The sequence below is a fragment of the Protopterus annectens genome, chromosome 10.part0 (assembly GCF_019279795.1).
Source record: "Protopterus annectens isolate FY-2018-M chromosome 10.part0, PAN1.0, whole genome shotgun sequence".
In the NCBI taxonomy this organism is placed as follows: Eukaryota; Metazoa; Chordata; order Ceratodontiformes; family Protopteridae; genus Protopterus; species Protopterus annectens.
Window position 1 is genome coordinate 18,188,229 of NC_056744.1, and position 23,603 is coordinate 18,211,831.

General features: G+C 41.2%; 1 protein-coding gene across 7 annotated transcripts in view; it reads right to left on the reverse strand.

Moving 5' to 3' along the window:
- LLGL2 (LLGL scribble cell polarity complex component 2) overlaps positions 1–23,603 on the reverse strand; it is a 2,451,001-nt gene that overhangs the window by 141,066 nt on the left and 2,286,332 nt on the right. For all 7 annotated transcript variants that reach the window (XM_044084955.1, XM_044084956.1, XM_044084957.1 and 4 more), the window contains exon 22: positions 8,792–8,838. In XM_044084955.1, coding sequence (XP_043940890.1) covers positions 8,792–8,838 — 47 coding nt within the window. The remainder of the gene's footprint in view (positions 1–8,791; positions 8,839–23,603) is intronic.

Here is a 23,603-nt window from a genome sequence, read left to right on the forward strand (position 1 = left end):
TACCAGGTAACAGGAAAAGAGGAAGGCCTAAGATTAGATTTATGGATGTGGTGAGAGAGGACCATGTAGGTGGTTTGTGTGACGGAGCAAGATGCAAGACGACAGGAAGAAATTGAAACAGATGATCCGCTATGGCAACCCCTAATGGGAACAGCCAAAAGAAGATAACAGTCCTGCACAGGTGAAAATAAACTTCAGCAAAGCCTAGAAGTAACGTAGGAAGAAGGGAAAAATGGCAACATTGCCATGCAGAATGTTTGTGATGGACAGCTACTTACTTCACAAATTGTATTTAGGGAGTTATTTAATTTTATTTATTAAACTATGGAACAGACAGTCATTTACCAGAATGCAAATAAAGTAGTGCTAGGTGACGTATTAATATAAACACTAAAATTAAGGGGGTATCCAAACACCAAACAAATCACAGTCAGTAGAACGAGGTTGTCAGATATCAAAGATAAATATAATGTCCACAAAAACATCCAACAGACCACTCAATGGCTCCAAGAATTATAGATAAAAACAGGTAAATTTATTCGGTGAGCGCTTTTGTTGTGTAGATACACCACTTCATCAGACCTAAAATTAACAAAACTCTACAATCTTCATATACTAATGGTAACTGAAAACCAACCAATCAAAAATAAAAGTTAATTAAAACACTGACACTGATCTTAGAGAATAATGCCATGATGTTTGAGCATGAAATATATCTACAGAAGGAAGGCGTAGCTATGGGCATGTCCAGTGCCTACAGCTACACCAGTTTAGTCACGGCTAATTGGGAAAATCAGCATGTGCTTTTAGGAAACAGATTGGAACAAGTGATTTCCTACAAACGTTTTGTGGATGACTTGTTCCTGTTGTGGAAGGGTGGTACGGTAGAGTTAGAGAGCTTCTGTGAATTTACTAATGGCACGACCACCTTTCTTGCATTTGAGGTGAATTTTTCATGATGAGATGAATTTCCTTGACTTATGTATATATTAGCATGGCTGAACAGCCGACGCCGGACCCAGACTTTGGGATTCTGGCCGACCGAGGACTGCCTGCCGGCAGGGGAGAACCCTACAGTCATGACTGCAACAGTGAAACACGATGAACATCCACCTTTTGCACAGAAGCAGTATGCACCCCAAGAACATTTTTACTAATACTGTTAAAAGTCAGACCTTGAGAGGTTCTAGACTCACCACTGAGGAAAAAATATTTGACAGTGAACTGATTGATTTAGAACAAAGGTTCTTGGAGAGGGGTTATACTGATCCCATTACTCATGAGATATTGTCTAAGGCTCCATATTTAAGATGTGACATTGGGAAACCTTATTACTCGGATAGGGGGACTCCATCAACACATAATATCACCCACAAGAAGAGGAGGGTGAACAACTGTGTATGTGTGCCCACTGAATTTTCAAGTGATGTACGTGTTGTCACAGGCATTATTAACAAGTATTGGTCGATCTTAACACAGGACCCAGATATTGGTGCTATTGTAGGGGATAAGCCTAATTTTTCTTTTAGGAATAAAAAGTCACTCAGACACTATCTATGTTACCCCAAGAAACACTTACATATGGATGAGGCAAACAGAAAGGGAGGGACTGTTGCTTGCTATAACTGTAACCAATGCAACTTTATTGATAGCAGCAATAAATTTATACATCCAGATCTTAAGGAGGAGTATATTTTAAGATCAGAGCAAGTTGCAACAGCACGAATATTGTATATCTTGCTATTTGCAACTCATGCTCGTCCTTTTATGTTGGCAAGACCAACAGGAAATTTTGATTCAGGATTACAGAACATATGCTGAAAATTAGGAATAATGATTGTACTAATGCCCTAGCGAAACATGTACACAACACAGACATATTGCATACATTTAGGTTTCTTGTGGTTGAGAATGTTCATGAAATTGAAAGAGGTGGTGACATTGTGAATTTTACAGAGACAACTGAAAGCAAGTGGATAGTGAGACTTAGGGCAGATAAAGGGAGAGGCCTGAATGACAGGGTACCTCTCAAACACCTATTAAAGTCTAGACCATTAGCTAGACAGCAGAATTAAGAAATGTTACAAGTCATTTATATAAGGAGAGCCATTAGATTTACTCGAATAAACATTTTGTTACATTTTTTATATGTATGTATGTACAGACACACACATTCACACAGGTTTATTGTTTTATATTTTTATGATATAGTTTTTGCTATTTTAGATAAACATGTAGCTTATTTTATAACAATGATGTGTTGGTTCTTTAAGAAGAAGCTTTTACTTAACTTTTATTTGTGATTGGTTGGTTTTCAATTACCATTAGTATATGAAGATTGTAAAGTTTTGTTAATTTTAGGTCTGATGAAGTGGTGTATCTACACCACAAAAGCAGTCACCGAATAAATTTACTTGTTTTTATCTATAATCCTTGGAGCCATAGAGTGGCTTGTTGGATGTTTTTGTGGACACTAAAATTAAGGGTTCCACTTTTTATTTTAACAAGAGAATAAAAAATGCTCATCAATAATACAAAAATCAGAGACTGCACTAGTGCATTCAAAGACTGATGTCTGGTTTATTCAGTTAATCTTCAGGTTTAATCTTCCCATCTTAGTAACTACTGTGTCAGCAAGTTATATATCATAACAAAACTGCACTTTTTCATCTGTCTTTGCCAAACTACTACATTACATCACTCGCTCACTCTCTTTCATTTATTCATTACTGGATTACCTCATATATGTTTGCCAGTACACTCTAACAAAAATTATCATTCCTGTCAACTCCACTAAACATAATATGCCACACATTATCTAGAACAATTTCCACCAAATTTAAAATGGAGTTTCTTAGTTTTGAATATTTTGGAAAATGATAAAATGTTACCACCAGTTTCATTCAACACCCCCATATAGGTTCTTGTAGATATTTTCATCAATAGATGAGTGTGACACACACACACACACACACACACATTTCACCGTTACACCTAACTACCCAGATACAAAATTAAACTCTCCTAATTTCTTTATACATGACTGATGAAGCTATCCAAATGTAGAACATTTACCTGCCTTTAGATTTCCTGCATTCTGAAACATTACTGCAGATACTGTGCAACCAAAACAGTGCAATATCAATACCAAAAATAAATCCTTCTCAAATTAAAACCATCCGTTCCCACTCGCAAAAGCCCGGAAATATGTGCGCCACGAGCTGACATCATCGGCGCGAAAAATAAAGTAACAGTTGGGAGGTATGATCTGCAAAAGTGTGGGGGGGGGGGGCTCCCCTCCCCCTCGCTCTATGGTTCTGGTGTCCATGTGTAGGCTTATCTTCTATAGCCTAGGTGGCATGTAGACTGATCTTCTATAGCCTAGGTGGCATGTAGGCTGATCTTCTCTGATCAGATTCTTTACTGCTTATACTACTACCCCAGCAGTCTAAGCAGCAGTTAGACAATTTAACCTATGCGGATAGCTTGGTTGGCAGACAGATCAATATCCTTCATCTTGTCCGATTCATTTACTTTATTGTTCAAAGGGTAAATATGCTACACTTCCTTTTCATCCTCAGCTGTTCCAAATTTTATACTGCTACTACTAAAACAGTCTAGGTGGCAGGAAGACTATGCTATTTAACCTGTGCACACAGCCTTGGAGGCAAGTAGGTTGCACTTGTTAACCTTCCTTTCCCAGCTATTTTAATTCCTATACTACTACAACTTCTGACAACCTAGTTGGCAGACTGTTCTACTTAACCTAAGCACATAGCCTTGGTAGCAGTCAGGCTGTGCTACTTAACATAAGTGCTCAACCTAGCTGGCAGGTAGGTTGTGGTCCTTCGCTCATCTGGCCATTTTAATGTACACCCTAGGTGACAGGCTGCAATTACACAGTTCTTTTAACTCCAATCCTATGTGGCGGATATAGGCTGCACTTTCAGTTCATTTTCTGGCACAACCTTTGTAGCTGGTAAAGTACACTACCTTCATCTCTCTGGAGCTTCTACTTTTTAATTGAGCAGAATAAACTGGATTTCTAATACTGGAAAAAATTAGGATGCTGTGTTTATTTTACCCACCCTTCCACCTCCTGCTATTAAGATGAAAAAGACATTGCTACACTAGCTATTTTCAAAGACTCCTACCAACCTACTCTCCCCATTTCAGCCCCTCTCTCAAACTCCAGATTACCCTGCTATAATATCTATTACACCTCTGATATTTCTCCATCCACACACTGTGTCTTTAAAATGTATAACCCCAACTCATCTTGCACACACACAATGCCAACTGTTAATCCCTAAACACTTTCTATAGAATGCTGTTTTAACTATTTTGTCAGTCACTTCAGTCTTCATTCTATTCATTACAGATACTTTGCCTCTTTCTCATCCATCTCAGGAACCCTCCAACCCTCCTCAGGCCCACTACTGGTGAATAAAAACACACAATCTACTGACACCAGTAAAATTCACTTATGTTACTAGGAAACAATTTCGATTGCAATCTCTGCTCCTACAGATTTCGCAAATCTCCATCCCAAAAAATTAAGGATCTTATCTCTAAACTGTACTCCTCATTTTCAAGCTTATACGTTCAGGAGATATTCACTCAAACCCAGGAACACTTCAACTCAGCCCTCAATTACAGAACTCAATTACCTATCATAACAGAAATAAAGACCTTAAAATTGCTTGCCTTAATTCATGCAGTCTTAATAAATGTATTGGTCATGAAGCATGGCTAGTAACAGAACACACACATAATCTTGTTATATAGGAGCCTGGTTGAAGGATGATTGCTGCCCCTCTACTTATACAGGACAACTATTATATATAACAAACAGACCAGGCCATAGATCTGTAATAGTGCTTCAAGTCTAATCAAAGGGAATACCTCCACTACAGCTGTGAATTGCACTAACTCTCATACTATAGATAACAAGAGTCCCAATTGGATACTCTTTCATATCACATCAGGTAGGCATACGCACATACAGATTACACCCCCACCCTCCTCTGTTTCTGTTTTTACCTAAAACCGTACAACATATGTTTCCGAAAGAAGTATATAACACACAGTCTTGGTGATTGCAATATTAGTGGTATTAGGAAAAAGACTGCCTCTGAACAGAATGGTGCAGCAATTTAGCCAGGCCCAAACACAGTTTTCTATCAATATAAGAACTAGCTCTAGCTCAACACGACCTAATAATAACCAACATAAAACAGGTGCCTTCACACTGAAATACTCTCAAACGCTCTGAGTGAACTCTCACACACTAAATTCATTTGTTTATTCATAACACAAAAAAACTCCTCGAGTAACTGACGGAAGATCTTTCCCTCATAATAAGCTACCAAATCTAAACACCCTACTCAGTAGTGGTATAGATTGGACTTCCCTGTATGTCATGTCTGAACCCACTTCTACTTTAGAATCTTTCAACATCAAACAACCACAATTCAGGATACACAAAAAGGCGGCTTAGGTCACAGTGTTGCCTGTGGCTTTCAGTGGGGATTAAAAACAGAATTAAAGCCAGAGATTCAGCCTGGAAGAACTGGAAAATAACTCCAACAACAGAGCTACACCTAGCATCTCCAATACTAAAAAACAAGAATTGCAACAAATACTGTGGAAGTCCTGTACCTTAGACAGAAACAGAAAGCAAAGTGGTCTAGACTCAGTTTTGGAAAGAAAACTCTTAACAGGGACATTAAAGAATTTGCCAGTTACCAAGAATGAACCAACATCGAATCACTCCATCTTTGCTAATGATTATGTTCACTTTTTGAAGTTTGCCATAACCGACATAACTAAAGCCTTTCCAGCAATATAATCTCCCACCAACAAACAAGAACCTTTACCCCCTGATCTATAACCTCCAGCCACTTATGCAGCAAACTCACTTCTCTGAAATTTCAGAGAAACAGACCAAGTCGCAACTTCTCAAACTCAACAATTCAAGATCTAAATCCAGCAATCTTCACCCCACTTCCAAAACTTGCAGCAGAAAAGGAATCACTAAACCCCTTACTCATATTTTCAAACTCTCACCTCAGGCACTGCACTGCCAGCATTCAAGCACGCAGTTATAATCCCTCTACTTAAAGTTAGTTCTCCTAATGGGCTGAAGTATAGACCTATTTCTACCCTGTACGCAATTACAAAAATATTTGAAAAAACTTACATAAGCAGCTACTTATGCACATTAACAGCTATAGTCTTCAGCACCTTTACTGCTTTAGTAATAGCCACTGATACCATTTATTGCAACATGAATAAGGGAATATTACTGCAGGTCTCTGCTAAGAAGACAAGGGCTTTTGAAACAGCTAATCATACCCTTCTTCTCAACAAACTTAAAAGACTCGACTTTGGAGACAACACTATCTACTAGTTATTCAGCAATCTACAAGACAGAACACCTTCCAAGTCAGCATCAATGTCTCATCCTCTACTGTTGGTAAACTTAAAACAGTTGCACCACAAGGGTTATGTCCTCTTCTTTTTTTTTTTTTGCTGGTAATTAATAATCGCCTCATAAAATTACCAAATCTTAAATTAATAAAGTATGCAGATGATATGCTGCTCCTGCAATCCAGTAATAGCCAGTCTAACCTGCAAACCAAGTTACAGGACAATTTCACTGAGTTACACAACTGGCCTACTGCTAGCAAACTATTAATTAATCCTAATACAGGTCTTTGCTTCAGCCAAGAAATTACCCACTATCCCTACAATTCTCTTAACATAGCTTAGTGGGAATAAAACACCTAGGTCTAATACTCAACCCAACCATATCCTTATAGCTACAAAAATCTGTGGGTATGGCAAAGTCCTTGCTCAATTAAAACTGTGTTATAAGATCAGTCACTTCCTTTCACCTGCTGCTCGCAGGGAAGTTGCTAAATAAACATTAATACTCAAACTTGAACATGGCATTCTTTTCCTCGATATCCATTCAGTCAACAATATTCACACACACTGTTGAGAATAAAATCTGATTCATTCTAGCAGCAGAAGTCCCCAGATGCACCACTGCAATTTGCTAAAAAATTCCAAATGGCTTCCAGTGCCTCATAGGGCTACTTTTCTTCTAAGTAATCTAATTTATAAGGTGCTGAAACATGGCCACTGCCCCCCCCCCCTTTTAAGAGTGAAACTACATTTACAAGGCAACCATTAAGTACTAAGAAATACTCACAGAAAAGGTTTTCTCTAGTACGCTCTCCATTTAAAACTACTGTAAATGAGACAGCCTTTTCTAGATCAGGACCTGCTACATGGAACCACCTTTCTACAGAAATCAAAAATCTAGAAGCCATTAAAAGTTTCTAAGATGCACTTAAAGAGCATTTCTTTACTGAATCTATCTGCAGCCAGTTAGATAACTTGCCATCCCATATCATGAATAATGGAAGACATTTAATAAACTTTGCTCAGCCTCTTAATATGGCATGTTATAATCTAATATTTCACGTGTATATAAGAGTTAATGTACTATATCTTTAGTCACGCTGTACTTTATTTATACCTTAACTAGCATTTTGTACATATTTTTTTTCTCAATGCACTCTGACTAGATTTTTTAATGTTACCCTATCTGCATACAATCTTTCTATGTTCTGAATTTTGTATACAGCACTGCTGACTGAAAGACCACTGTGTTACTTTCTGCTATGAATTTGGGTTGCGGCTGAAAAGGATCAATAGCCCAGTCCACTTACATGGTGAACAAATAGTAAATAATAAAATAACAGTAAGCCTTGTTAGCATGTGGGAGAAAGTACTCACTCACATGCAGGCAGGGGGAGGGTACAGTAGGTCCTTGTGGGGAATGGGTCCCCATATCAGCCAACAAGAGGTAGATTTAGTCTCAAATTAGAAATGCTCTCAATGCACTGCTGGATGCGGCTGAGGCAAAAAACTCTTTCATGGTTGTTTGTCAGGAAACTCCCTCTGTTTAGCTCTTGCCTCTACTATGAGGACTCCTCCAGTAGCAGCGGAATTAATGGGCTCAAGAATAGCAGAGTGTTGTTCATCAGGCACAGAAAGAAAAATGGAAGAAAAGTTCAGTAGTTTTTTGGTGGCCCACAAAAAGTAACAGTTGAGTCCAGTGAGGCTACCCCATAGCAAAAATGATATATTAATTTACTGCCAGTAGTAGTAGTAATTCTGAAAAAAGCACTGCTGTTCAGAATCTTTGCACTGGTATGGGGTAAAGTTATAGCACTACCGATCAAAACAAGTTACAGTTTCTGAAATATGACTTTTCTGAAAATAAAGAGAGAGCGACATACATAATGTCATTTTCCATTAACTGCATCAGACTCTTCCGCTTATTCTGAAACACATTACAATTATTAAAGAGTGGCACCACACCAACAGAGCTCTCCTATTCAACTTTTAGTTTGCTGTAACGGTCCTGAACTGGTACACATAGGGGTGGGAGGCAATCTACTTCAACACTATCACTATTCTGCAGAGTTATAAATTGGGAATGTAAAAGTCCACTAGTAACTCAAATATATTTAAAAGGAGCATCAGCTTTTACATAACTTACCTGGCCCATATGTATCAATGAATTCTGAAAAGCAACATATGTATTTTGCATAAACAGAACCTCTTCTCTCATCAATCACTGGGCTATCTGGAGAGACAGCTTTGCTCAACATTCTTCCTATTACTGACGTGATATGCTAGAACTTACAAAACCGTTGAAAAATGTCTTTACGCTAGACAGCAATAGCCTTTTGAAACAAAAAAATAAACATACCTCCATCTACAACTTCTCTGGACATCCAACCAGACCTCTCGGATGCCCTACAAAGTGAAAGAAAAATGAGAAAAATTTAGAACATTATTTTTACCCACTAAGATGACATCATCAACCACATAAATTTAGAAAGATTAATGTCCTGGGCTTCTATCTTCAGTTTTTAACTGCTACTAATCTGCATGGGAGCAGAGCACTGGCTATTTCACTGCACTGTTTAAAATGTGTATACTAAGTGCATGTGTAAATCTTTGCAGGAGAATTCTGAACTGGGCCCTCTAATGGAATACCAAAGTTCTGTAGTATATATGGAAAAAAAATCTCAGTACCTGTGTTCAAAATGCCAGTCCATACCGAGCTTCTACTAGCCTATCAAAAGTAACCCTTATATCCACATGAGAGAATGCTTTTTAACACAGACTCTGTTTCTGATTCACCACAACCATTATAAAATGTCAATCTAGAACACACTATGAGAATTCCAAGCCTGCTACAAAACTCATTCAGTTATTAGAACAGTTGGTCTTCATTCAGGTAGTTTCCATTACCACTCAGGTGTGTTTGTGTTCTGGATAAGCAGTATGGCCAGTGCCAAAATGACTGATCTCAAAAGAAGGCTGCATTTGAGTTCAATACGATCTGTGCTGCATCCATCTAAGCAGCTGTTTTGAGCGTGTGTCCTGTTTTTTTTCCACTTCCCTCTGAGGTGTGTGTGTATATACACACACTTTTTTTTTTTTTTTATTTACCCTCCTCCTTTACTGCTGAGGATTTTTTATTTCAACTATTTATTCAAATTTCTAAAAGTACTGTTGTGTACACTTACCATAAATGTAGATGTTCGAGTGTCTTCACTGTTGCAGTCATGACTGTAGGGTTCTCCCCTGCCGGCAGGCAGTCCTCGGTCGGCCAGTATCCCAAAGTCTGGGTCCGGTGTTGGCTGCTCAGCCATGCCCCCTGACATCAGAGCGCCAGGAGTACAAAGCTGGCAGCCGACGCCATGTTCTCCAGTTTTTCTTGACCCATATGTCAGGTGTTCCAAAATGAGTAAAATCCCATACCCTTTGCAAATGCACCTCAGAAGAAGGGTGAAGAAGGGAACCACACCAAAGAAAAAATAAGAGGGGACAGGAAGGAGGGTAACCCAGACTGCAACAGTGAAGACACTCAAACATCTACATTTCTGGTAAGTGTACACAACTGTACTATGTTCGTGTTTCACTGTTGCAGTCATGACTGTAGGGTTGAATCCCAAAGCAGAATAAAAGGGAGGTGGTCATAAAGTAGAGGGGGCGGCTAGAAGGCCCTGCAAGACTGCAGAAGCAAAGCCTGCCCTAGACTTAGAGTAGAGAGGTAGATTGTAGTGCTTAGAAAAAGCGTGCACTGAACTCCAAGTTGCAGCTTCCAAAATGTCTTTGGTAGGAACTCCCCTGAGGAAGGCAGCTGAAGTGGCAGCAGCTCTGGTAGAGTGAGTCCTTATTCTTCCTGGGATTTGCTTTCCATGGTGTGAATAACAAAATCTGACTCCATGAGCAATCCATTTAGAAATGCTCTGTTTTGAAATGGCTTTACCTTGGGAACTTGAAGCACAAGAAACAAACAATTGCTCTGATTTCCTGATGTCCTTGGTAATGTCCAGGTAAAAACGTAGTTGTCTGTGTACATCCAAGGAATGCAAGATTCTTTCGCCCTTATTTTGAGGACTGGGGAAAAAAGTTGGCAGGTGAATAGTTTGATTTAAGGCCACTTTGGAAACCACCTTAGGCATGAAAGCAGGATTAGTCCTTAAAGACACCCTGTCCTGGTGAAAAATAATATAAGGTTCCACAGCCATGAGAGCTTGCAACTCCGAAACTCTCCTGGCAGAGGTCAGAGCTAACAGGATGGCTGTCTTCCAAGATAAAAACTTGATGTCAGATGTGGCAGCAGGCTCAAAAGGAGGTAAGGTGAGTTTTTCCAAAACATAGTTGAGATCCCAGGCAGGAATGGGTGGAGATCTAGGGGGCCTTAAATTCTTAGCTCCTCTGAGAAACTGTCTCATGAGCTGGTGGGAAAAGATAGGAGGGTCTGTATTATAATGAGCAGAGATAGCAGAGGCATGTATCTTTATGGAAGAAAAGGAGAGACCCTTATGTAATAGGTCTGTCAGGTAAAGTAAAATCAGAGGAATATTAGGAATAAGAGGATCCGAATCCTGAGCCTGCATCCAGGTGCAAAATCTTTTCCATTTTCCTGCATAAGATTTTCTAGTGCTAGGACATCTGGCTTCTAAAATGACATCCATAACCTGCTTGGGTAGGAGAGAATGAATCATGGACCCTGGATTAGCCAGGCAGCCAGGCTGAGAGTTTTGACATGGGAGTGCAGAACCTGACCCTGGTGTTGGGACAGAAGGTTCGGAGTCTGAGGTAAAACCCAAGGGGGCTCCAGAGAAAGGTTTTTCAGTGTTGGGTACCAAAACTGTCTAGGCCAATTTGGGGCCAGTAAAATTATCATCTTGGGCTTGTCCTGTCTGATCTTTAATAACACCCGTGGAAGAAGAGGTAGAGGCGGGAAGGCATACCCAGAGAGATTTCTCCAACTGAATGATAGTGCATCCACTTTCCAAGCTAGTTCGTGGAATGTCCTTGTGCAAAAAATCTGTAGTTGATGATTGAGGTGGGATGCAAAAAGGTCTATGTGAGGGCATCCCCAGACTGCTGTAATCATCTTGAATATTTCGGTGTCCAGCATCCATTTGTGTGGGTCTAACAGGTTCCTGCTCAGACTGTCTGCCAGGATGTTTTGTTTCCCTGGTAGAAACTGAGCTTGAAGGTCCACTTTGCAAGCTAGAGCTGTGTTCCATAGATTCATGGCTAGTCTGCAAAGGGGGTAGGAATGTGATCCCCCTTGCTTGTTTATGTACCACATAACTGTGGTGTTGTCTGTCCGTATCAGTAGTTGTCCTGGTTGTAGAAGATTCCTGAAGGCCAATAGAGCATTCTGAACGGCTAACATTTCCTTTAAATTGATATGCAGGTGCTTCTGATCCGTTGTCCAAAGGCCCTGCAGACATTTTCCCTGCAAATGGGCTCCCCATGCGTAATCTGAGGCGTCCGTGGTTAATATCTGGCTGGCTGGAGGCAGACTGAAGGCTTTCCCTTTGTTTTGAATACATGTCTTGGACCACCAAAGGAATTCCTTTTGAAGACAAGGCAGGACGGTGATCTGTGTGTCTAAACTGTGACAATGCTGAGACCATACACTTTTTAGGTACCACTGTATTTTCCTCATATGTAGTCTTGCATATGGTACGAGAAGGATGCAGGAGGCCATGTAACCCAAAGCCTGCAGGAATTTCCTTGCAGATAGCTGAGTTAATGACGCCAAGGTTTTGAAAGTTGAAGCCAGCTGTAATTGTTTTTCGGATGTCAGAAATGCCATCTGGGTTGTTGTGTTTAGAAGAGCACCCAGAAAAGTTATCTGTTGTGAGGGTGTCAAATTTGACTTTTTTATGTTCACAGTGAATCCCAGGAACTTGAAAAGATTCTGAACAAATTCTAGATGCTGGAGTAAGACATCCTTGCTGTCTACTTGAATAAGACAGTCGTCCAGATAAGGGTAAATTTGAATTCCCTTGAGTCTGCAATAAGCTACTACTGGAGCCAGGCATTTGGTGAAGACCCTGGGCGCAGAAGACAATCCAAAGGGCAGCGCAGAGAATTGATAGTGCCTCGATCCGGCCTTGAACCTGAGGTATTTTCTGCACTCCTGCCTGATGGGAATGTGTAAATAAGCTTCCTTTAAATCCAAAGTTACCATCCATGCATTTTTGCTCAGCATTGGAAGTAGCTGCTGTAGAGTAAGCATCTTGAATTTTGGTATCTCGAGAAAAGTGTTCAAGACTGACAGATCCAGGATGGGTCTCCATGAATTTTGCTTTCTGGGGACTAGAAAGAGCCTTGAGTAAAAACCTTGTCCCATTTCTGAAAGTGGAACCAGATCTATGGCCTTCATAGCCAAGAGGGCTTCCACCTGGTTTAAGGCCTCTAACCACTGATGTTTTGGTAGATCCGGCCATCCGCTTGGTCTTGGTAGGGTATGAAAATGGAATTTGTAACCTCTTGAAACCACATCCAGAACCCACTTGTCTTGGGTTGCGAGTCCAATTTAGGTGAAAAAGAGAGAGTTTTCCTCCGAGGGGGGCTTCCAGGCAAGAAGTTCCTGCAGCCCAGCAGAGGGAGTCATTGAGCCTGTTTTCTATGAGCTTGAGATCTGTCCTCTCCACCCCTAGGGGTGGAAGCAGTCCACTGTCTTGGTCTGCAAGAGGTTTGCGTTTGGGGCCTTCCTCGGGAGCATCTGTATCTACCCCTCTGAGGCCTGCCTGAATTGGGAAAGGACCAATTTTTAGTAGGCCAATTCCTACTAAATCTGGGGGGCTGTACTTGTAAGAAATCCTTAACCGTTTGCATGAATTTTGCCTTGTCCTCCATCTTCTTTATCACATCTTCAGCCTTAGATCCAAACAAAACATTATGCTGAACAGGAGCATCCAATAACTTAGCTTTTACTTGATCTGGCAAGTTTTGTTCCTTTAACCAAGCATGCCTTCTAATGACTGTGCCAGAGGCAGCAGCCCTACAAGAAGCCTCCAAGGCATCAAAACCACAGTGTAAACCATGCTTCCCTACTTGTTCAGTGGCATGCATTAAATCATGTAATTCCTTATCATCTGCACAGGCGGAAATGGAAGTTAGCTTTTGTTTCAAAACAGACAGAAGAAATTGCTGGTATTTCAGCATATGAAATTGTCAGTTTAAAGCCCTAATAGATAAAGTTGCAGAAGTGTATACTTTTTTGCTCCATCTTTCTAAAGATCTGGAATCCTTCTCGGTGGGAATGGGGTTTTTAGCAGAAGCAGCCTTAACCCCCTTAGGGCCTTGAGAAATGGTTTCAGGATCAGCAGTAGGATTCTTGTATAGAAACTGGTGGGAATCAGGAACCCTATAATATCTGTCTGGCTTAACAGGAGCTGGAGGAAAAGAGTCGGGAGTTAAGTTAGCCTCAGAAAAGGTATCATCCACAATATCCAAAATAGGAGGGATTGCCAGGGGTCTATGTTGGGGAAGAAGAAGAAAATACCCAAGTCTTTTCTTAGATTCCGAGTACTCCTGTCTTTCCCAGTGAAAATGTTCCCTCATTTCATGTAAAGTTTCCCCAAAAGAAAAATCCTCAGGGGGAGAAGCTGAAGGAATGGATTCCTCAGAATCAGAATCCTCATAAGGAGGGAAAGAATAATCCTGGTCAGAAGAAGAAACTGAAGAAACAGAAGCCTGATCAGAGGAGACATAATACAATTCCTGTCTTGGCCTTTTATCTGGAGGGGGATGTGAACCCCTAATCATAGTAAGTAAGTTCTCCGCCATCTTAAGTAACTGTTTCTGAGACTTGGGTCCCGGATCAGAAGAAGCCTGGGCTGTAGTCTTTGATTTGGAAGGAGTCTTTGCCTTTGTCTTTGCCTTTATCAGAATCTGTGTAGGCCTGAAAACCCCCTCGGAAGCCGGTACCTGCACAGCGGCTCCGGACCCATCCGAAGGAGCATTGTCCGAAGGTCCTGCAACTGAAATATTCAAAGGCCTAGTTGGCTCCTTGTGGGAGTCCGTTTCGGCCATCTGTTCCGAAATGGCCGATGACAGGGGCTGCAAAAGCGCCTCACTGACGACGGCTGAACCTGAAGTTGGCTCTGCTTGTACAACATCGTCTGTTTTGGACCTCGGAGGCCTGTCTTTATCCTTGCGTCGTTTGTGAACTCCGGTAGTCCGACGACATTTTGTAATTAAAACGCCTACCGAAGTAATGAAAAGCAAAATCGTACCTTCATTTAATCGTACGTTGATTAAATCTAGCACAAAACTGACAACTAGCTACGTCGTGGTCAGGGCCTAAGCCAGGAATACAGTAAGAATGAAAATCCTTATGAGGTATTTGCTTCCCACATGAAATACAATTATTAACTTTTTCTGACATCGGACTGGAGCAAGAAAAAAGTTTCCCCAACGGGGTACTTAGCTTTGAGTAGGAGAAGATAGTCTTCGGACTGAAGTACGTAAGAAAAAATTGTCAGGAGTCAGCTGACCGGCACTTGCGAACTGCTATCACCGCACGGCAAGAAAGACTGGAGAACATGGCGTCGGCTGCCAGCTTTGTACTCCTGGCGCTCTGACGTCAGGGGGCATGGCTGAGCAGCCGACGCCGGACCCAGACTTTGGGATTCTGGCCAACCGAGGACTGCCTGCCGGCAGGGGAGAACCCTACAGTCAGGACTGCAACAGTGAAACACGATGAACATCAATTTTTATACCCAGTCTTATGGACAACATAGAACGAAACATGCTTTCACAATTACAATGGCCTTAAATTTGTATTAGTTGCTACTTCAGCTGTAATATTTTTCTGATAATCAATTAAGCTACTACATATGACGACCCTTCACATTTCTAAAAATAGATTTCATTTTGTCAATTTTTTTTAACAACAGAGACTTCTTCCTAACAACTATTCTACTCTACTAATTTAGTTTATTATGGCAACATGCACTGTAATCCACCAAATGGGATGCAAAACTACTTCAGTACACATTTCTACACAAAAATGAGGATTCAATTACCTAGGGTACCATATCTCAGAAGATTACATTTCTTTTCCCAATATTCATCTGAAATTTGTATATCCAGTTGTTTTTCTCCACTGTAGTTTCAATTGTTTACTCATCATTCTATCAAGTTCTCCAAGTTCCTTATACCCAAAAATAAACAGATTTCAATACCTTCTGCATCATAGTCCCAAATATACCTCTCATCCTGGAATCATCAAAAATCTGGACAAGGCCCATGAAAAATAGGTACAAATCTGTACGCTGATTAACATAAAACGTTGCATACATAATTATGTAACCCCATCCACTTCAGTGGAATTGTGGGATACCAACTTTCAAACGCAAACTGAAGGTCAACCAAAATATGGCCTGCCCCCTCAAACCCTGTAGTAAATGGTGACAATTTTTTTTGTTTACATGTGGAGCAATAATGTTCACTGGGAAGGGAGAAGATGATGAACCTTAGGATTTTGTTTTTGGTGACTTACAGTACGTGTTTTGTGGTAAAAGTAGGGAATTTTACTGGTAGGCAATAATCTAATCTTAGCAAAAGAATATTACAGTTTGCTAGAACCTCCAAAAGTCATTCTCCATAGGCTATTGATCACTGGCATAGCTAGGGTTTGTGCCGCCCAGGGCTGTTTGCTGCCCCCCCTCACAAAATCATGGTCGAATGAGGCCACCAAATACACAGCCCTCCCCCTTGCAGCCATTCCAATGTCCCATTACTTGGCTATTTTGCCTCATTTACTGTAAACACTGCAATGTGCATATTGCTTTACTTCTACAATGGTTAGTTGGATTTCAGTTAAAACTTTTATTTTACATTTTACAGCACAAACACTAATAGACAGCTGTTAAACAAAGCAATACAGTCTCAAAATGAAAATAAACTTAGCATTAAAACTTCTCTGCCCTTGAAACTGACACGCATTGAAACCCACATTCAAAAAAATGCATCTGGCCAGTGGCGGATAAAGATTACTTTTGGGCTGTTTTCAAATCATAGGCCCCATGCACACGAAACATACATATGTTCTTTGATACACCTTCCTGATTGTATTAAATGACATTCCTTGTATAATACAGCACATTTGTTAGAGCGTGTTTTAAATTTACTGTTTTGAACATTTTTCCAGTAAGCAATGAAACAAAATGCACGAACCAATAACAAAACTGCTCAATTCAGAACATTTCCATCATGAAGGTCTACTCAAACTTCTACAATCCACCAGTATATGCACAATCTCTGCAGAAGTAAAAGTCATCTAAATAATTCCACATTAAAGAGATATGTAAGATCTGTAACTAATGAAGAGATTGCTGCTAGCAAACAATTTAATATTTCATTGTTTCATCTACAAATAAAGCGGCCTGTTGCCCTTGAGGAATACATTGCCTATGTTACATTAAAAAAAAATGATAGGCTACTAATATTACAATAGGGAATGGATGGCAATTGGCAAACCGATAACAGGTTTATAGTTACTAAGTATCTCCACCAGAGAGGACATTCTCAGGACTGCAACATCCATCTCCTTTAAAAGTACAGTATCAGCAATCCATCCACATACTTTGGGAGTAGAACCCACAGCCTTCTTCACCAAAAGCAAGCATTCTACCTGTTGTGCTACTAACAACACAAAAAGACTTGGCATAAGCAGCACTAAACGTCTCTCCCCATGAAAAAAACTATGCAGCATAAAAAAATCTGGAAAGAGCCAAATTTTATTGGAGGGGGAACAAAAGCCCAAAACCAGGGAGGGACACATTTTAAACAATGCTTGTATAATCTTAGAAAATCTGTTAGAATAAAATGTTTTGTGTGACCATACGTTTCCTGAAAGATAGGAAAACTGAAACTTAAACGGCCATCTTCTTTAGTGAAATCAGTTCTCACTGATTTGCCTAAAAAACACAATTTTTAAGAGGAAGAGACCAAAGGTATGAGCCAAACATTCCAGACATATACACTTCAGTAAACTGTGATCATATTCTCCTGCAGTTAAGCAAAAGTAATGCAAGCACACACATGTTAGTTTCTCCTGCTTTCACACATTCTGCAGCTAAGTAGGTAAATAAAAGAAGCTGCATCACGTAAACATTAAGCACACACAGCTGTTAAATAGTAAACAAAAGAATTTGCTGCTGTGTTCTGCTAATCACAAACATTAAGCACATGCAGGAAATAAATAAATAGAAGAAGCTGCTGTAAGCACACACACGTACAATGTTCTTTGTGTTTCACTGTTGCAGTCATCACCTGTGGGTTATCCCTGCTGTGGTAGCCCTCGGCTGGTCCGAATACCAGAGTCTATGTTTTTCTGTGTCAGTTGCTGCCGCTTGCTGCCTGACGTCAGGTCATCAGTGCTATAAAGGAGGGCAGCCGACGCCATTACATCAGTTTTTCTTGCCGTGGAGCCTGTAGCAGAAGCAATTCCCAAGTGTACCGGTCAGTCGCTACCAGAGTTTGAATTACAGCTGAAAATGTCTAAAGCCAAGTACCCCGTTGGGATCCTTTTTTCTTGCACAAACCAATGTCTGAAAAAGTTTACAATTGTCTCACCTGTGGAAACCAAACAACACACCAAGACTTCCACTCATACTGCGTCACTTGTATAAGCCCAGACCATGACGTCCCCCATTGCTGGTTCTGTGCCCTCTAACATGAGAACCATTTGTTGCAGAGCTCTTATTGTAGCCAGGTATTTTTGTCTTCTGTCATCGCATTCCGAAATGGTGTCCCATCAGCCAAAAATCCGTAAACATTCTGAAAAAACATAGGGATAAAGATACAGATATACCTCACAAGGCTAAGCCTTCCGACGACTCTACCACTAAGCAAGTCGACAGTTCTACGGAATTCAGTGAGGTGCCTTCGCAGACCCTAATGCCCAATTCGATACCTTCACAGGCCTCTACTGGGACCTTTTTGGAGTTTGGTATGCTGCAGAAATCTTCTTTGTCTTCCAAGCCTTTGGTTGTCTCTGGAGCCGTGACGTAGGCACTGGCTTCTGAGGAGGTTTTTCGCACAACCGAATCTAGACAAAAAAACAATGTCTTCTCCTCCAACTACTGTTGCTCTCAGACCGATGGATTTTCTTAGGCCTAGAGGAAAGGTCACTCTTAGGAAAACTACCTCTAGTCACCATTTTACTCCTGCTCCACCACCCCAAGTTCAAATGCTTAAAATGGTGGAGGATCTTATCACCCTTATCAGGGGTAGTCAGGCCACAACTTCTAAAAGGAAGAGACACCTTTCTCCTGAAATACTGACAAAACAGGATTCTGAAGAGTGTGACTATTCAGATTCTGAAGAGGAACAACCTCCTCTGACAGCTTATGAAGATTCAGATGCAGAGGAATCCATTCCTTCTGCCTCCCCACCAAAAGATCTTTCCTTTGGGGAAACCCTTCACACCCTCAGGGAACATTTCCACTGGGAATCCCAGGACTTCCTTCAGTCTAAGAAAAGACAGAGTTTCTAGAACTGCCCCAGCACAGACCCTTGGCCATCCCTCCAATCCTGGAGGTGGCTGATGATGTCTTCCAGGAATCCAGTTTAACTCCTGATACCCTCCCACCTGCTCCCAGAACACATGACAGGTATTACAGAGTACCAGATTCTCATAAATACCTGTAATAAAATCCTGCTGCAGACAAGGAGGTCATTACACAGGACCAAAAGGAGCTAAGGCTAGTTCTGCAAAGAATCCTTTTCCTTCTGACAAGGACTCCAGAGCTCTGGACAGATGGGGTAAAAAAGTACACACCTCTGCAACCTTAGCTATCAGAGCACTCAACTGTCAGGTCCACATGTTAAAATATCAACACCACACTTTGGAACTACGAAAACAAAAGATTTCATCCTTTCCTGAATGTGCCAATTCGAAAGAGTTAGCAGATTTACTGCACTCTACTTGTCAAGTGGCTGAACACTCATTACACTGTGGATATGACACCCTAGAAGCCTCAAGCAGGGCAGCAGTGTCAGGATCTGTCATTAGGAGACATGCATGGTTGAAGGAACAACCTCTCCCTGATCATGTCAAATCTGAATTACTTGATGCACCCTTGGATAAGCACTGCTTGTGTTTGGAGTAAAAGCAGAAGAGGTGCTTAAAAAGATGGAAGACAAAGCAAAATCTATGCAAACAGTAAAATATTTCCTTCAGGTACACCCTCCTATGTTCAGCAGGAATTTTCCCTCAAAACACTGGTCCTTTCCTGCACCTAGCAGACAGGGGCAAGTTAAGCCCCGCAGGGACAGACCACCCAGACTCCTATCCCAGGGAGAGCAGAGAACCAAACAGTGGACCACTTCCACCCCAAAGGCAGAGAGTTCTAAGCCATCCCTCTATGACAAAAACTCTCAAAGACTGCCTCTCCCACCTCTTTTCACGCACCAAAAACTAGGAGGAAGGCTCTCTCTCTGCAAAAAAAATTGGCTTTCTGTAACAGAGGACCAATGGGTCTTAAAGATCATTATTCAGGGATACAAATTCTCCTTCACCAAACTCCTAATATCAAGAGGGTATCCAGACTTGCCTCCAAATCAGTGGTCAGAGGCATTGAAACAAGTCCAAACTCTCACATCCCAAGGGGCAGTAGAACCTGTCCCCTCAGATCAAACAGGCAAAGGCTTTTAATCCAGATTATTCCTTGTTCCCAGACAAAAAGAGTACTTGGCGCCTCATCCTGGACCTATCCACTTTGAACACTTTCCTGGAGGTCCCCAAATTCAAAATGCGAACTTTGCAGCAGCTGCTGCCTATGCTAACAAAAAATGCATGGTTAGTTACCGTAGATCTAAAAGATGCCTTCCTCCACTTCCCCATAAGGGAATCCTGCAGGAAATTCCTTTGTTTCAGAACAGACAACACTTTCAGTTCTCTGTGCACCTTTGAACCTGCTGCTTCAGCAGAACTAAGATACCTCTCCTGGAATGCTGCTTTTCTCCTAGCTATCACCTCAGCCAGAATGGGTTTTAGAACTTCAGGCACTGATGGCCATTGAGCCCTTCACCATCTTCCATGCAGACAGGGTCTCCCTGAGGACTAATCCCTTCTTTATGCCCAAGGTGGTATCTAATGTAACTCTCAACCAGGCCATACATCTACCCACCTTCCTTCAAAACCCTCAAAACAAGTGAGAAAGAATTCTGCACTCACTAGACGTGCGCAGACAGCTCAGATACTTTCTGGACCGTACTAAACCTTTCAGTAAAACAGACCAACTTCTTGCAGGCTTTGCCCCACGGGCAGAGGGGAAGCCCATTTCCAAACAAACCATTTCTAAATGGATATCCCACTGTATCTATTTCTGTTACACATTGCATAGGAACCCCTCCCCTCCCAAGTCTATTCAAACTCATTCCACTAGGACAGCCTCCACTTCCACAGCATTCTTCAGAGGAGTTCCCACCAGGGATGTCCTGGAAGCTGCCACCTGGACTTCTGTACATACCTTTACCAAGAATTACCACCTACCTCAATTTTCTAAGGCTAGGGCAGGGTTTGCCTCTGCAGTTCTGCAGGGCTTGCTGACCCATTCCTAGGTCTCTTACTAATCTTACCACTTCTTTCCTCAGCTTTTGGAATCCTCCCACAGGTTATGACTGCAACAGTGAAACTTGAAGAACATAGCACAGTTGTGTACACTTACCACAAATGTAGATATTCAAGTGTATTCACTGTTGCAGTCCTGGTTTCCCACTCTCTTTCCCCCTTATATCTTCTTTCTTTAGGGAGACATAAGTTTCTAATGGTGGCTTTTAGCCACCAGGACCACTTCAAAATATTTACCTGGGTCTCTGGTTAGGGCAAGAAAAACTGATGTAATGGCGTCGGCTTGCCCTCCTTTATAGCACTGACAACCTGATGTCAGGCAGCAAGCGACAGCAGCCGATGCAGGAAAAACATTGACTCTGGTATTCAGGCCAGCCGAGGGCCATCACAGCAGGGATAACCTACAGGTGATGACTGCAACAGTGAATACACTCGAACATCTACATTTATGGTAAGTGTACACAACTGTACTTTTCTCCTGCCGTTAAGTAAAAGTAAAAGTTAAGTCAAGTCTGCACTCTGCAGCCATTAAGTAAATAAACTATAACACCTACATTTGGTAGCCACTGTTAAGTAAATGTATGCAGCCCTTACACACGTACATTTCTCCTGCCATTAAGTAAAAGTAAAGCTAAGTCTGTACTCTGCAGCCATTAAGTAAATAAATAAATAACACATACATTTGTAGCCACTGTTAAGTAAAAGTATGCAGCCCTTAACTTATTACTTGATGATTTTGATCCTCGGAGATCTCCAGAAAACCAAAAATTTATGAGGAACAGACCAAACACATAAAGCAAAAAATCTGGACAATGCATATTTGATCATGCATAGCTTTAATTAGCTGTATATGACCTTCACTGGTAGTAAAATAAATAACATATACTGCTCCAGAGAGGATCCTTTTATAAAACTATCAAATAGATGAACAAATATGTAAGTAAAATAAACAATTCTGCTTAGGAGCAACCCAGTACAGAATAAAATCTCCAGTATCAATCAAACAAAACGTAGGTAGCAACAGTGATAAAATGTCCATAGATGACTCGTTCTTGATATTTTTTAGTGACATTAGATGTCAAGTCGCTTTTTACAGTCATCCCTAATCAAGAAGGCATACAAAGCATCCATAAGTATAGTACAGTTGTGTACACTTACCATAAATGTAGATGTTGGAGTGTATTCACTGTTGCAGTCATTACACTTGGGTTCTCTGCTGGCAGACTACCCTCAGTTGGCCTGAATTCCAAAGTCTAGGTCCGGCGTCGGTAGCTGCTGCCTCTTCCCTGACGTCAGTGTGCCAGGGGTATAAAAGATGCAGCAGACGCCATTTTATTCAGTTTTTCTTGCCCCAGATGTCAGGTGCCCCCCAAAAGGGTAAGGCTAAAAGTATGCCAATAAAACATGCATGCACCAAAATATATATAATACCTTCATCTACAAGCAAATACACCACATAGGTTGTACAGGTTACAGAAGAGCAGATAAGTTGCAGCAAAGATATGGGGGATGTTGGGTGCGTAACCTGGACTGCAACAGTGAAAACACTCTAACATCTACATTTATGGTAAGTGTACACAACTGCACCATGTTCTTCGTGTTTCACTGTTGCAGACATTACACTTGGGTTGAATTCCAAAGCTAAGGTTGGGATGCTGGAGCTAAATAGCATTATGAGCGGCTATGAGGCCCTGCAGAACTGCAGTGGCAACACCTGCCCTGGATTTAGAGTAGAGTGGCAAATGATAGTGCTTTGTAAAGGTGTGCACTGAACTCCAGGTAGCAACCTCTAAAATGTCTTTGGTTGGTACTTCCCTGAGGAAGGCTGCTGAAGTGGCTGCTGCTCTGGTTGAATGTGGCCTAATGCCCTTAGGCACTGGCTTGCCATGTTGTGAATAGCAGAAACGAATGCAGTGGCCTATCCACTATGAAATAGTCTGCTTTGAGATAGCCTTTCCTTGTGATCCTGCAGCATATGCCACTAGTAGTTGCTCTGTCTTTCTGAAAGCTTTGGTTCTGTTCAAGTAAAAGCATAGCTGTCTGTGTCTGTGTATGTCCAAAGAGTGCAGAATTCTCTCCCCCTTATTCTGTGGGTTTGGATAAAAAGTAGGCAGATGAATAGTTTGGTTAAGGGCCACACTGGACACTACCTCAGGCATAAATGTCGGGTTTGTCCTCAGAGAAACCCTGTCTGGATAAAAAAAATGATAAAAGGTTCCACAGCCATGAGTGCCTGTAGCTCTGAGACTCATCTTGCAGAGGTTATTGCTAGGAGCAGAGCTGTTTTCCAAGATAAAAACTTTATATCAGCTGTAGCGGCTGGCTCAAAAGAAGGCAAGATGAGTTTTTCCAAAACATAATTGAGGTCCCATGCAGGTATTGGTGATCTCCTTGGAGGCCTTAAGTTTTTGGCTCCTCTGAGGTACTGCCTTAACAAGGGATGAGAAAAGATTGGTGGCTCTGTATTGTAATGAGCCCAAATGGCAGAGGCATGAATTTTAATTGATGAAAAAGATAGGCCTTTGACCAGCATCTCAGTTAAGTATTGCAAAATCTGAGGAATATTTGGTACAGCTGTGTCAATTCCTTGTGCCTGGTTCCAAGCACAGAA